General features: G+C 35.8%; 1 protein-coding gene across 2 annotated transcripts in view; it reads left to right on the forward strand.

The window, feature by feature from the left end:
• The window catches only part of jak1 (Janus kinase 1), a 36195-nt gene that overhangs the window by 3777 nt on the left and 16170 nt on the right, over positions 1-16248 (forward strand). For both annotated transcript variants that reach the window (XM_067374691.1, XM_067374690.1), the window contains exons 2-10: positions 3430-3635; positions 5820-5943; positions 7323-7476; positions 7813-7976; positions 8304-8652; positions 8820-8993; positions 9450-9607; positions 10404-10518; positions 12389-12587. In XM_067374691.1, the coding sequence (XP_067230792.1) occupies positions 3437-3635; positions 5820-5943; positions 7323-7476; positions 7813-7976; positions 8304-8652; positions 8820-8993; positions 9450-9607; positions 10404-10518; positions 12389-12587 (1636 nt within the window). In that variant the 5' untranslated portion in view covers positions 3430-3436. The remainder of the gene's footprint in view (positions 1-3429; positions 3636-5819; positions 5944-7322; positions 7477-7812; positions 7977-8303; positions 8653-8819; positions 8994-9449; positions 9608-10403; positions 10519-12388; positions 12588-16248) is intronic.

Raw genomic sequence — 16248 nt, forward strand, 5'->3', positions numbered from 1 at the left:
CAAGCAGCACGTCAGCACCTCAGGAAGTGAAGCCGTGTCAATTAAACAGAAGAATGGCTTCGTGAATCATACTGAAGCAGATGAAGAATCATTTTAACAGCTTGCAAAAGAATGGCAAACTTACAACTATCCCTTAAAAAGTTCCCTAGATGACTTAAGACTGTGTCTTGAACATGAGAAAGAAAAAGGACATGATTCACTAAAAAGTGATTCTTAAAAAGGAGAACTTCTCATAAAATGCAAGTTAAAACATCATAAAGGAAAGGAACTAAATGGAAAGCTAGTCACAAAACATCTGAATTGCTTGCAATGTTAGGCCATTTAATAGACTGGTTGGGGGTGTCTGTAGTGGTTTTATTATGCAAGTCGAGATATCAGCTGAAACAAGCTTCTGCATAAGGACGTGACTGCAGAGAGAAGAGCATCAGTCACTCATACTGATTGACAGATGTTTATCGAACTGCGAAAACCTTGGAAAAAGGCCGTAGGAATATTTCTGATGAATCGGGTACAAATAAATGCCTGAAGGAGAAGCTCTTTTTTTCTATTCATCTTAAATTTAGCCTAAAATATTAAACCATCACTCAGTAGGGGCTACCTGATTTGGGACCAAATGATTGTTGATAAATTTGTATTTCCTATATACTAAAGGGTTAGTTCACCCAAAAATTAAAATTATCCCATAATTTACTCGCCCTCCAAGCTTGTTTTAGACTTCTAATTGTTTTTTTGTTTTTTTATCCTCTGCGCTTCCGTGTTTGTCAGTACGTCATGCGTCAGGTCAAAGTTCACTCTTCTGCCGGAATAGACTCGTGTACAGAAGCCAGTGATTCCAGTATATAAAGATATGGATATTTTTCTTACAAAAACGCATCGCTTCGCTTCAGAAGGCCTTTATTAACCCCCAGGAGCCATATAGATTACTTTTATGATGGATGGATGTGCTTTTTTTGGGCTTCAAAATCACGTTTACAATTCACTCCCATTATAAATCTTGGAAGAGCCACAATATTTTTGAATGCTCTAATTGTGTTTTACTACAAGAAGAAAGTCACATAGACCTAGGATGGCTTGAGGGTGAGTAAATTATGGGATAATTTTCATTTTTGGGTGAACTAACACTTTTTTAAAAATTTCCCTATATTAAAAAGTAATTGTTAGAATTTTATTTTTTTTTTTTAAATTGAACATCAGTTTAACTCATTAAGACAAGACTATGACAATGTTGAATGATTTTAATTATCATGTACACATATATATCTAAAAGTTCTAACAACAGAAAATAAGGGATTTATTCTTCTAATGTGTAATAAGTAATGGGACACACATCGTACCCTATCATTGAAAGTGCCTTCTATACCCAGGCTGTGAGGTGATGAATGTGGAGTGGATTTGTGATCTCATAATTTATAAAGCCAAACCAATAGTCTCAGTTTGTTTAGCTTCTTGAATTCACTAAAGCCACTTTAAAGACAAATGTGGTCCTTAACTGGTTGCAATTAGATTTCTTTTTCAGCACAGTTTGTTTTTGCATTCATTCATCTCAGGAAAGTCCTTTTACATGCTTGCAGGGATCTTGGCATCTAAACACGTCTTGACCTGCAGGGTATGAAGGGAGATCCACTGAGTTAAAACCATCTGATTCAGATGCGAACAACGTTCATCCTACCCTCCCTCATGTTCGCCGTAGGATGAGTGGTTGAATTAAATTGCTTCATGTGAGGGTGCCTGTAGTAAGGACATTAAGTATGTTGCACTTCCGTTGATTAAGAGTAATACTATATGGTTAAATTAATAGTCTCCAGCTAGACTCAGGCTTCACATTGTCATAGTGGATAGTATATTCAAAGAATATTTAAACTTGTGACATAATTTTATAATGGCACATATTATAATTAGAAAATTCAAATTGTGACATTAATAATGTAGCCTAGACACCATTAGCGCTGGGGTCAGGAAAAAATGCTTTAATTAACAGCCCGGAATCACTTAGGGGCATTAATGAAAAAATATGTCTAATGTGCAATGAAACGTCATATGTTGTTACTTGGTCACAGAGAGCTCAAGAAAAGCGAAATTTTTCCCTTTCCCTATTTTTTGTATACTTTTTGTAATACTTAAGTATGCTGCTGTTACTCATCTATGTGTCCATCGTCATCCATTGTTGTTTGCTGCCATTGCTGCCAAATGCTCTTATTCACATTCACACTCATTCTCAGTGAAGTGTGAACAGCCAAATAGGCGTCTTGTTCATGCTTTTCTTAGTGAACTGTTAATGTAAATACAGTTAGTTTTGGTTTAAGTGAATGTAAACAGGTGGAAATAACATAGTATTTGTTTCAATTTCAGTACTGTGCATTTGTCCTTGCAATGTATATGCAATCTAACAGACCTTCCGTTGTCTATTATGTCATTAAAATTAATCAAATGATCATATTGACAAGAAAAAGAGGAACATTTTCTTTTTGTTTTATACGAATGTTTAAAAGTTTGGGGATAAAATATTTTTTTAAAGAAATACTTTTGTTACTTTTTTCAATCAATTAAATACATTCTGATCCTTGGAAAAAAAAAAAAAAAAAAAAGTAAAATGTTTAAAAAAAAAAATCCTGAAACCCCTGGGGCGGTCACACTGCACTTCTCATTCCATTGACTTCCATTCAAATGCATGTGAATGCGTCAGACCAGAAACACAAGCTCGTGTGAAAAGTTTTGCATTTCGCTTCATTCCAAAGTTCAAGTTTGATTAACTCTGACCTGTGAATTCACATCACGTGAACACATTTGACCAGTAGAAGGTCGATTCATCACAAAATGACCTTTTGGCAGAATTAAAAGAATGTATGTTTGCAGTAAAGTGGAGTAGGTTGTATATTTTTACATTTTAAATGTATTACTATATGTTATATGTTGAATTCATGTTTATAAAAAACGACGCTGTAGACCTTGACGTTAAATTACGATCGTTGCAGCATCCGATGAAATTTTGCACATTCAAAGTCTAGTGTGACCATGGATTTAAGCACCAATTTAGCATATTAGAATGATTTCTGAAAGATCATGTGACTGTAAACATTGTAATGGCTGCTGAAAATTCAGCTTTGCCATCACAAGAATAAATTACATTTAAAAATAAATAAAAATAGAAAATAGTTATTTTAAATTGTAACTACATTTCATAATATACTGTATTTTTGATCAAATAAATACAGCCTTAGTGAGCATAGTGCATAATGTCCCCAAACTTTTAGAACGGTAGTGTGACTGACTGAAATTTTTGGTTAATTCAGCCATGACTGTTATAAAATGTAACCTTATTGTAAATCGTATGCTATATTTTTTTAATTATTTCAGTTAAATTATTTCTCATGAAAGCAGGGACCCACAGTTCATCAATAAATCTCTCTGTTACCTCCATTTATCCTGCAGTGTCTGAATGATAAAACTAACATTCATGGAGCTGGGCAGGCAACTATGTGGGAAGATGAAAAAACAGAGGAAGGCAGAGATGACCGTTCCGACTGTCATGAAAGGACTGGAGATCCACTTCTACCTGCCTGACATACACCAGCTCGAGTACTTCAAAGACTGCCACACTGCGGAGGACCTGTGCGTGGAGGCTGCCAAGAGATGCCGTAAGTGTTCAGACTGACGCCTATTTAGAGCACCCTCTAATGCATCTCTCAGGACACCGAGTATGATCATGATGGTCACTGTTGGGGGTATCGCATTACAAGTAACTTGAGTGATGTAATCAGATTACTTTTTCAAGTAACTAGTAAAGTAATGCATTACTTTTTCAATTTACAACAAAATAAGTTACTTTTTCACATTTATTGACTGAAAGCTCTCCTGTCCTCATGGTGAGAGAAGTAAAGTGCAGAGGTGTTGTGTGTGCTGTGTAAACATGACGGTGATTGTAGTTCTAGATTAAATGTGAACATGCATTTACTCATCTCACTTGAACGAAAATATTCAGTATTCCTCAAAATGAATAGAACTGTAAGCAAACCTGTAATAATGAACTTAATTTAAATTACACAAATATTACTTTATGTGTCTAATCTTATTTTATTAACCAATGCCTTTGCTACTGACATTCAATGATTACAGGATAACTTTAGATTAGATTTAGAAATAATAGCGTTGAACGTCCTTCTCCTGTATCCTATTCTTCTTTAATCCAAAATGGCAGCAATGCTGACAGGTTAGTTTGAGCTGCGCCCTCTACTATACAGGTATAAATATGCATTTCCTTCAGTCTGAGGCTAATTCATTTCACTTTTGGTGTGAGAGGGCCTTTATTTTGCCAAAAATAGAACTTTTTGTTGTTGTTATTAAAAAAACAAACAAGCAAGCCCAGCGCAGGTGAGGAAAAAGTAACACAAAAATATTTAGTAACGCAATTAGTTACTATGTAGGGAGTAACGCAGTATTTGTAATGCATTACTTTTAAAAGTAACTTTCCCCAACACTACTGATGGTCTGTTTTCTTAGAAGTGATGTATCATTTCTGGACGGGAATAGTTTTCAAAGCAAAGTTACAGTTATTAACACAAAGCGTCTGTGAGTTCATCTACACTTTTTGTAGTGTACTCTTTTTGTTCCTTTTCCATCAGTATCAAGTGTTGTAGAAAGGGAAATGGACTACCGAAAAGAGTTTTTACAGATCAGAGTCAATACGCTTATAAAAAGGGGCATTCTTCATGCATTCGGTTTCATATTTTAATCGTGCGATTGAGGAATGGGGTTTTTGTCCCATCAGCATTTCACAGAATATAAAAGAGGAACTTAAAGGGTTTTTACTGTTGGTATCATCATGTGACATGGGTGATGAGACATTGACCTTAGGATAAGAAGCACTGCGACTGTCTGTCCCTGTCCGTCCTTTTCCATTTCCTAATGGAACAGCATATCTCTCTATTTGGCTCTTGATCAGTATTAAGCTACAAAATGGCTGCTGGGTTTAAATGTCACGTCCAGAATTTCCTCAAAGTTGCGGCCAAGGACAAAAGCTGGCTTGGACAGTAAGAGAGGAAAGGGAAGTTTATATTAGACAAGAAGGCAGCTACTGGAGAGGAACTACAATGGTGTTTGTTTCACAGTTTATTTTCACACCCAGCAGTTAGCCACTGGTTTTACTTCAAAGGTTAGGTATTCTCTCCGACCCTTTTTTTAAATTTTTTTTTTTTTTATAAATAACATTTTTTACAAGTTCAGCTGATAGAGCAAAGCACTAGCCATGCCAAGGTTATGGGTTCAACTCCTAGGGAACAAATGTATACATTAATTTTGGAAATAGGTTCTTTTACAGTGAATTCAGAGTACAACATTTCTCATTTTCATTCAGTTTAATTGGATGTACTAATTAACTAAAACTAAAACTGAAATAATATTGAAATAAATGAAAATAATAACTGTGTAGACATAAAATTCAATAATAAAGTGACAACATAACAAAATTCTTAAAACTTTAATGAAAAATTTAAAAAATCTAAAAATAGAAATTAATTCAAATCAATTATACTAACATTTGGACTTTACAATTCCTTAAGCTTTGCATCTGACCTTTGACATACTTTTGAGTCCAGAAAAAGCTTAATAAATACCTTTTGTTAGGACTTTTCTGGTAATCATTTAGCTATTTCCTTTTAGGCATTATCTAAGGAGGTTGTTTACTGGTCACAACTTACAAATGGCAGTTGTATTTAATATATTTTATTTTTTTCCATCAGTCTCTCAACTGGGCTGATGCGTTGCGCTGTTTAGTGAGGAAAGATAATTATTTGAATGTCTAATTTTGAAATTTTTTCCCCCAGATATCTCACCTTTGTGCCACAACCTCTTTGCACTGTATGAAGAGAGCCAGGATCTGTGGTATGCTCCCAATCATGTGTTCAAGATCACAGAGGAGACCAGCATCAAACTTCACTACCGTATGAGGTGAGACCACAAGTGAATGCTTTACACAAAAATTGAAGACTGCTGTTCAAAAAACCCATTAGAAATTCCAGAGACAAATTCGGTTTAGGACTACAGACTGAACGGCTATTACAGTTATACTGTAGGTTCAATAATAAGATTTAAAAATAAAAGAAATACAATTTATATTTTACTGTGATTTTGGTAGTTTTAGTGAAATGTATCATTTGATAACATTGTTCTGTTAATATCAGCTGTTAGAAAAGCATATGGTCTCTTTACAGAGCCCTTTGGCACACCTGTATCAAATCTTTTACAATCCCTATTTAGGACAAAAGAAAAACTGCTTGGATTTCCACTGTAAAAAAACCAAAACAAAGAAACAAATCATCTGACAGTGTTTATTCCTTTCCTATTCCGAAAGAAATTTCTTTGTTCAGTAAAATGTGAATCTTTGTAAAGCAAAACATGGGATCCCCTGAACTTCCCCTTTTCACCAGTGAAACTAAGATAAGAGGCAATTACTGTATTCAAAGCGAGCGGTGGGTACAGAATCGCTGTCTCCCCATATGAAGCTTACCTGTTGTGCGCACAAACAGGTTATGGTCAACCTTTGCGCACCCTCTCTTCCTCTGTGGCATAGAGCACTCTTTTCTCACTCATGCTGTTTCCTGTTTACAATGAGCTCTTGCTCGCGTGGCAGTGGGGTTGTGTAGTTTTTCTTTTTTCTGATGATTGTTGACACGATTTGGTATTGCGTGTAGCATATGTTAGTATATTTGCATAATATAAGCCTTTGTCATGATGTTTGTTTGGCATGTTTCTGTATGTTATCAGCTCCTGTCATCATCATTATATGACCACATTCATAATCACGCACACACATTTGTCTATTTGTTTTATTACATTTCCTTTTAACAGATATACAAGGGTGTTTCTTAAACTACTATATACTATATTGCCCTATAATATAATATTTTTACTTTTTCTGCATAAGTTGACAGAATAATTCAGTTCACTATTCATTTACCTTCATTTGTTATTGTTTTCTTCACGTAACACATCTCATATTTCATTTTGCATATTGCATGATCTTCACTGATGCTGTTGTCTCCTTGGTAAACAAGTATACAGACTTTTGTTAAAACTTTGGTTGTATTTTTGAAAAATTAAACTCTTAACGCAATAAAATGATTAATGTAAAATGTAAACATAAAAGGCATTTGAACACTAGCAAAATGTAAATGAATACATATTGAAAATGTTTCAGTGTGAGCTTCATATAACAAGAAGAAAAAAATTAAATGCGTTAGTTTTAAAACAAATCAACTCCTGGGACATGAAAGTACCTGTAGTTCAAGAAACAATTCCTTGACTGCTCGTTTTACTTGTTTACACAGGTTTTATTTCACAAACTGGCATGGCACCAGTGAGGCAGAGTCTCCTGTTTGGAGACACTCACTCAGTAAACAGAAAGGTGTTTTGAACTCTCAGAAGGGGCCTGAGGGGACACCTCTACTGGATGCTGCATCTCTTGACTACCTATTTGCACAGGTGAGTTCAGGAGACACATGAGGTATCACTTGCATGGTTGTCCATGTTACTGACAACTTTGAGGTAAACATATTTAATATTTCCCGTTTTGTGCTACAGGGGTATTGTGGCTTGATTACTATTCAAATACTCTCTCATGTGGTATCTGTTGTTATCATTTTGGCTGTTTTCTTTGAATTGATATGTATTTAAATGTCTTTTTTTTTGGAGCACTGCTACTTATTCAAACGTGTCTGGGCCAGTGTGAACGATAGTGTCTATTAGCTTGTGTGTGTGACTATATTAACATTTTGTGCTTGGCATGCACTGTGTTCTTATTGTTTTGGTGTGTTTTAGGGCCAGTATGACTTCCTTAGGGGACTGGCTCCTGTGCGCACTCCCCAGAGTGAGATGGAGCTTCATGAGATAGAGAATGAATGTTTGGGAATGGCAGTTTTGGCTATTACCCATCATGCCAAGGGAAATGATCTGCCCTTATCAGGAGCTGGAGCTGAGACCAGGTGACCAACACAATCTATCTGCTTTATACATCATATCTGCAAAATGATCCACAGCAATAATATTAGAATGCCATTTCCAACTATTAGTCTTTTTATTACATGGCTCTCTTGAATACTTGATTCTGATTGGTCATACTTGATACTTGAAGTGCGTTCACATTAGCGAAATTTTGTATGTAAAACAGGTCCTTTGTCAAGGGCATAGATATGTATGAAGCCTGTTGGAATGACTGGATTTTGTTCACAAAATTTCACTGAGCAACAGTAAATGTGACCATACCTTTTAAAGCAAGTGGTTTTATCAAGCCTTCTTCTCTCTATCTGTAGCTACAAGCGCTTCATTCCGGACAGTCTAAACCGCACCATTAAGCAACGTAACTTCCTCACACGCATACGCATCAACAATGTCTTCAAGAATTTTCTCAATGAGTTCAATAGCAAGACCATCCAGGACAGCAACATAACCCTCTATGACCTGAAGGTCAAGTATCTGTCCACTCTGGAAACGCTGACCCAGGGCTTGGGTCGAGAGACTGTTGAGCCCAAGAGCCTGAAAGTATCAGGCGAGAGTGAGGGATCTCCAGCCCACACACTTCCATTAGGGGATGACGGACTGCTCTATGAGGTGCAAATATCCGGAACCACTGGGATCTCCTGGAGGAGAAAGCCTGTACCGGTGAGTTAATGGCTTCATATTATGTGAGCTTACAGATTTGTTCATTCTGGATACACTTGGTATTGGATTTTATGTCATAAATTGTTTCAAGGGGTTGTTACCAATGTATTATTATTTATTCATTTTTTATTTAATTTTTTTTCTTGAATGCTTTTTTGTCTTAATAGAATGTTCTGATAGTGAAGGACAAACCCAAATCTAAAAAGAACAAGGCTGACAACAAGCAGAATGAAAAGAAGAAAGAAACCGGATGGACACTTTTCTCAGACTTCTACGAAATCACCCACATTGTCATTAAGGAGTCGTGTGTAACCATTTACAGACAAGACAATAAAACCATGGTACTTTTGTCATTTCACTGAGATTGTCAGATTTAATGAGTCAAATGTCACTGTGTCCTAACCAGGTGCAATTCAGTTCCAGCACAAGCAGTTTATCTATTCATGCTGAAAATTATACACTCAAAGCCAATCTGAACATATTTGATAAGTAATGTAATGTTATGTGGAGTCTGATTTTGGACCAGTAAGATTTGACAATGCTTCCCAGCATTGCAATATTTAGTAGGAGTTTATTGTCAGAATATCTTGTCACTTGTTGTGTTTGTGGCAAGTTAGGACAAGAACTTTGCACCTGGTCAGGAAATGGTAAAATACTTACATACACCTCATGAAAATTGACGATTCATACTCTGATGATCCATATATCAACAAGATTGACTTAAATACAGAATTCTTGTGATAAAAATAGAAACGAATGCATTATAGCTCTAATCCTAAAAATACTTTCTTCTGCAGGAGTTGGATCTGTTTTATCGTGATGCAGCCCTGTCCTTTGCTGCACTGGTGGACGGTTACTTCAGATTGACTGTAGATGCCCATCATTACCTGTGCACTGAAGTCGCACCCTCATCAGTTGTCCAGAATTTAGAAAATGGCTGTCATGGGCCTATCTGGTATGACCATATTAGTATATTAGCATACAAACATATAGGACAACAAACTACAAAGAGCAGCGGCTTTCTACGAGCAGTAGCTTTCTACCGGTTAATCATGTTTACTGGTATATTGCCCACCCCTAAGTATACTTTAGTTATAGATTTCCAAATCAGGAGCACAAAGAAAATTTGAGCAAATATCTTCATAATTTTTTTAAAGAAAAATTAAACTTTCATTCAGCAAGGAAGCATTAAATTGATCAAAGGTTACAGTAAAGACTTTTGCATAGTTAAAAAAGAATCCTATTTCTATTCATTGCAACTGTTTTCAACATTGATGATGATAAGAAATGTTTCTTAAGCACCAAATCAGCATATTGGAATGATATCTGAAGGATAATGGATGTGCTTATAATGAATCATGAACTTTTACTCACTATTAACCATGTAGCAGAGGCATGACAAGTATGAAGAAGAGACCAAAAAGCAAGAATTAAGTGCCAATAAGGATATACTGTAATACTTCTTGACAGAAAAAAGTCGAGATGCATTTGATCAGGTTTAATTAGTAAGCATGGTCACTAGTATATATGCTCGACACCAATAAACAGCCGAAGGTTAGGTTGAGTGGGGCTTAGTGGAAATTAAAATTGATAGCACTTTGCATCATGCCTGAACACCTTGTAATAATGGTAAAATAACTGTAGTTCACGGCCTCTCATGCTGTACTGTTAAATTGGTAATAGTTTTAGTATTGCAGCTGTCTTCAGGAGAGACATTTTGAGACTTAGTTTTATCTCTTTTCTTTGTACAGCACAGAGTATGCCATTCATAAACTCCGTCAGGAGGGAAATGAAGAAGGAACGTATGTCCTGCGCTGGAGCTGCACAGATTATAACTACATCATCATGACTGTTGTCTGCATTGAGGTACACACGCATACATAACCCAAACATGAAAGTCTAGTTTGATTTGTACAGTTGAGAACCATTTTTTTAAGCTAGGAGCTGAAAACCTTTTTCTTGTCCATTTTGCCTGTACAGGACAAGTCTAGAATTGCCCAGATTCACTTTTGGTATCACTGCTTCCCACAGATTTGAAATATACTTGTGGTGATAACCGTGTGAAAAATCCTCCTATACCTACAGCACAAAAAATGGTCTACTTCATGTGACAAACAACAAATAATGTGTGATTTTTAACAGTATTTTGATTTATTGAAATTAATTTTAATTACATAGCATACTAGCATATCTCTCTCAGTGAATGGGACATAGATTTTACTAGTAAAATTTATATAATGAATAATATACAGGTCAAATAATGTTCTTAGTCTTTTCTTCCTGTGGGGGAGACTACAATAATTTACTATTAATTAAATGGAAATCAAATTAAATAGAATTTATTGTGTAACCAAAAAAAAAATTTGCGTGACTTAATTATAAACAAGCCCGAAATACACCGGGATTATTTTGAAATGTCTACACAATTGTGGGCTGATCCTTCAGATTTTTACAACCATCTAAAACACATTATATAAAGGCCATAAATTAGCCATTGTCATAATTCATTAATTTGAGTTCATTAGCAATCGTTTGGCATGCACCTGCGCTTTTCATTTATTGAGAATCACTTTGAAGCAGTCTGAAGCGTTGCGCAAGCCTGTAGAAGTGTAGAACGCGCAACAGCGCCACCTTGTGACTTTGCAACATGCAGCGCTCTTTGTGAAATATTCACCGCGTCTCTGCAGCTCACGTGGGAATGTCAGCGGGAGTAAACAGTTCTGACGCACACATAACGAGCAGGTACGAAACTCATAGGGCGAGGGGAGATTTTCCACTAGTTAACTGATCGCGGATGGTTTCATTATCTTGCGTGGATACAAAAGTATAAGAGAATAAAAATAATAAAAGCATAAATGCATCTCCAAATATACTGGGGCGGCCGTTAATATACCTGGGCGGCCTGCCCAAGTAAAGTCTATGTGTGGGAAGCACTGTGGTATTCTCTGCAGTGAATTAGGAAGATCTGGTTCTTGTTGTACACTTTCCCATACCGTGACAAATAGTTTGTGTTCTCAAATGATATATATTGCATTGATTCTCTTTCTAGTGTTGCAGCACCAAGTTTTGGTAGAAGGTCAATGTGCAAAATGCTTTTCCAAAGTTTGGGATCTTGCTTTATTGTTTGTATCTTTGAAAAATAATTTTGGACCAGGTCAGAACAGGACAATGCATCCATTTTCAGATCATTTTCTTTGGCAGTTATTTTTTAATGAAAGAGCTGTATTACACTGTATAAGTAGCTGGAGCAGAACCACAAACCACATTGGGACTGTTACACATACTGGATCATAGACTGATACACTGTTTCCTTGCGTTGCTTTTCCTTTACTTCCTTGTTCAGTATGCTTTACAAATAGAATTGAGTTGAATGTACCTGAGCTGAACTGAATTGATCAACAGAAAGTGTGTGAGCTTGTTAAATACATATATGCAGGACTGAATGCACACACTGTGTTGTGTTAGGTTTCATGTACATTTTAAATGTTATCAGCATCATGTACAATATAGCAAGTCACATTCTGAAACCCAACACCTCCCTGCTAACCAAGAAATGTATCTTATCTTACAGGAGATCAGTTTATGGCCACTCATCATTTGTTTAACAAATCCTGTTCCCTCAACCATTCTTCTCATGCACTATTTTTCTTGTCTTTATTTCTTTTGTGCTCAATCATGTTTTTTTTCCCCCCTTTCTCTGCCTGTCATGTATTTGTCCTCTCTCTCTCTCTTTCAGATCGACCTGTGTGAGTCCAGGCCTGTTCCCCAGTATAAGAACTTCCAGATTGAAACAAGCCCTCAGGGCTACAGACTGTTTGGGACCGAGACGTTCCGGCCCACTCTAAAGGAGCTTCTGGAGCACCTGCAGGGCCAAAACCTGCGCACAGAGAACCTGCGCTTCCAGCTGCGCCGCTGCTGCCCACCACAACCCAGAGGTACCAACACTCGTTCTGCTCAATCAGTTACATGATAGAAGACTTTTTATGAGCGTTACAAATAATCCAGTCAGTATATTCCTGTATTCTAAATGTCCATCTATCTATCCATCCATTCTAATCTATTTGCCCATCTATCCCAATTAAACACTTTTCCAAGTACTGATTCGATTGTCAGTCCATCCATCCATCCATCCCTCAATCCCAATTAAAGACTTTTTCATTTCGTCATTTTTTTTTTAAGATTTTAGTTTTTAGAGGCAAATGTATGTAAAGATTCCTGATTTCATATTTTCTGTAGGTGAAGCTAAACTGGAAATATGTCCTGTGTTTTACTTTGATTTAAGGGAGAATTAATACACAGCCTATTTGTATAGGATGGGATTTCCACTAGAAAAAGCCCCTGAAATTCTCTCTGTGAATGGTCCTGTCTTAAACTGAAACTGAAATCAAAAGCTTTGTCCAGTTTACTGAAAGCTGCTAGCTGAATTGTCAGGATTTTCCAGTGTTCATTGTGCACTGCTGCCTGCTTAATGGATTGTTTTCTTTCATGTGGATTTGTTGAATCCTTGAGTAGTTATTAGGATGTGAAAATTTGTTGTTGGGACTTGTGAAGGATTCTATTGAAATCTTACTAGCCTTTTTTCTTCACCCATAATTGTTATCTGTAGCATCTGCTGAAATACCAGTCAATACCATCAACCTCAATTTTGTATTAACATGTTAATTTTCAGGACGAAAAGTCTGATTAGTTTTCATTAAATATATATATATATACACAGGTGAACAATTAGGCAAATGAAATGTAAAGCATAAGAGTAAATAAGTACTAATATTGTAAATAGACTAGAAAGAATGATAAAATCAGTTGGATCACTGCTCTGAGTAGATTATCATAAGCTTTAAAGACTTAGTTTGGTCCTGCAACAGGAAATGACCTGCCTTAATGAAGAAACTGATTTGACAGTCTTTTGTGTTAAATGGTAATTAAAGGTATGAGCTGCACAGTTTTAGTGAACGTAAAGCTAAAAAAACCCATTTTTCAAAGCTGAATTACTTGTATCTTTAAATGTGTGCAAATACGAAGATGAGTAAAGCTTCCATTTTAATCTCTACACAAAACACATTATGGCTTCAGAAGACTGACTGTAGTGTGTCAGTATGATATACAAATCTTATGGTCTACTTTTATGGTGCTTTTTTTGGAGTTTGAACATTCTTCAGAATAATTCTTTTGGTGTTTCACCGAAGGAAGAATGTTTTGAAATGACATGAATGACTAATGAGAGAAATTATCTCTTTAATTAATGAACTCTTATTGTATTTGCTTTAATTAGGATATTATGCTTGCTTTTTGCTAGAATGGTACATTGTATAATTGGAAATTAATTATTGGAACTTTTTTTTGTGATGTGCTAACTTTGCATATGCAATGTAGGGGCAAACACATAAGAAAGCAAATAAGTTAGGATTTAATTTCTATAAGATAAGTACATGATTAATTAAGAGATATTGAGAAGATTTGTAAGTTCACAGATCAAAAGATCTTTGAGCTGATGTGTATGAACGTGTAAAATCCTCTCCGTTGCATGTCTGCTTAAGTGCAATAAACGTAGGAATGCATTTTGAATTGCACAAACCAGACTGCTGAAAATTTAATCTGCCACATTTTCCAAACAGCATACTTGACGGAATGACTTTATGAATTTCCATTTGTTTTGTTTCTATGGACACACAGAAGCTTGAGTCACCATTGGCTAGTAATTTTTTTTTTTTTTTTTCATCGCCAGACTTTTTACATGGAATGCAAGAACAATGCAAATGAGAAAAATTCTACATAAATATAATATAAAATATAAATATAAAATATAAATTTCAGACATTATTAAAGTCCAGTGAACAGTCTGTAATAAAATAAAAAATAAATTAAAAAAAATTAAAAAATAAACAACAATAGAACAAAGATGCAAATTAAATAAACAAACAGTGGTAAATAAACACAGGTGGCAGCAGGAATACTAGGCTGCTGTCACTTTAAGAGCTAATGCACTGATCCAGTATACTGACACTGATACACATGCGTTTTTCTTTCACTCACTTAAGGTATGACCGTCTATGTTTACTATGATACTTGCCAAGACAGGCATTTTGAATAAATTTTGTGTGAAATTGTCAGTTCAAACGCAAGACGTGAAAGAGAGCACAAATCAGTACTAACTTGCTGTCGGGTGTGGTTGGGCGTGTGCTTTGCACACAAAAATCTTATCACACAGTGTGCAAGTTATTTGTCTCTTTTTTTGCTTCTTTTCGAATGTTTAAATTGGCGAGGCTTAAAAATGCATGCAAATGATAAACTTTCATGACGATGCAGCACTGGTCCGATCAGGAAAGTTCTGTCAACAAGCCTGCATGTGCTCTCTTATTCTCTCACGGTGACTGCTTGTGTGTGAGAAAAAGTGACAGAGGGCTCTCTCAGCCAAGCATCCGTGCTTGAAATCAGGCCCAGCTGGCAATGAAATTATATCTGCCCTAAACTTATTTTTTGCCTCTAACTCAATTACAGGCAACTGTAATCTTACAGTATACTAGCCATTGGCTAATTAAATACACTTTTTAGTTGCCTCTCATGAAATTTGGTTGCATATGCGAGTGATTTACTCGTAATGTAGTAGTTTGTTTGTTTTTTGTTTTTTTTTTTGCATCTTTTCAATTGTCTAAATCTCAGAAGCATGTACATCTGTACAAGCATGTTCAAGTTTTTTTTTTTGTTTTTTTTTTTTGACTGGTTTAAGCTGAAAGAGGAATTATTTTTTTCTAGTGCTTTGTTAGTGTCACAATACTCTTTAGAGAAGTTAAAAATCAGCATGCGCACACAAGCAGACATATCCTTGCATGACCTTTGGCAACTATGCAACTGGCTGCTAATAATTGTCTCGTATATCAGGCAGCTGTTCCAGGATCAGGTCCTTTATCCAGCTATCCATCAGTTCTCTAACCTGACTGAGTTAAATGTTCCTGAGAAAGATTTACAGATATCTGCATACCACAGAGAAACCAGGGTCCAAAATGAACTTTTTGCCACAACTGCCAATTGCAGATGAATTCATACATAAGTGTTTTAAATGATTCAGCAAATCATTTCTTTGATTTTGTTTGCATCATTACTCAAAAATGTACACATAAAAAACATTAATTATATAATACATATAATTTTTTAAAATGCAGTTTATTAAGATTTATTGGTATATTGTAATGCACTTAAAGGATTAGTTCACCCAGAAATTAAAATTCTGTTATAATTACTCACCCTCCTGTTGTTCCAAACCTGCAAGACGTTTGTTCATCTTCGGATCACAAATTAAGATATTTTTGATGAAATCCGAGAGCTCTCTGACTCCTCCATAGACAGCAATTTAATTACAACTCTCAAGGCCCAGAAAGGTACTAAAGACATAGTTAAAATAGTCCACGTGACTACAGTGGTTCAACCTTAATTTTATGAAGTGTGAAAACTTTTTATGCGCAAAAACAAAACAAAAATAACGACTTTATTCAACAGTCTCTTCTCTTCCCTGTCATTCTCCTATGCAGTTGACGTAGTAAGCACTTTACCCGCAAGCAGCATGACGCATATGTGACGCATGCGTGATGCTGACGCAGG

Source organism: Chanodichthys erythropterus, chromosome 21 (assembly GCF_024489055.1).
Source record: "Chanodichthys erythropterus isolate Z2021 chromosome 21, ASM2448905v1, whole genome shotgun sequence".
NCBI lineage: Eukaryota > Metazoa > Chordata > Actinopteri > Cypriniformes > Xenocyprididae > Chanodichthys > Chanodichthys erythropterus.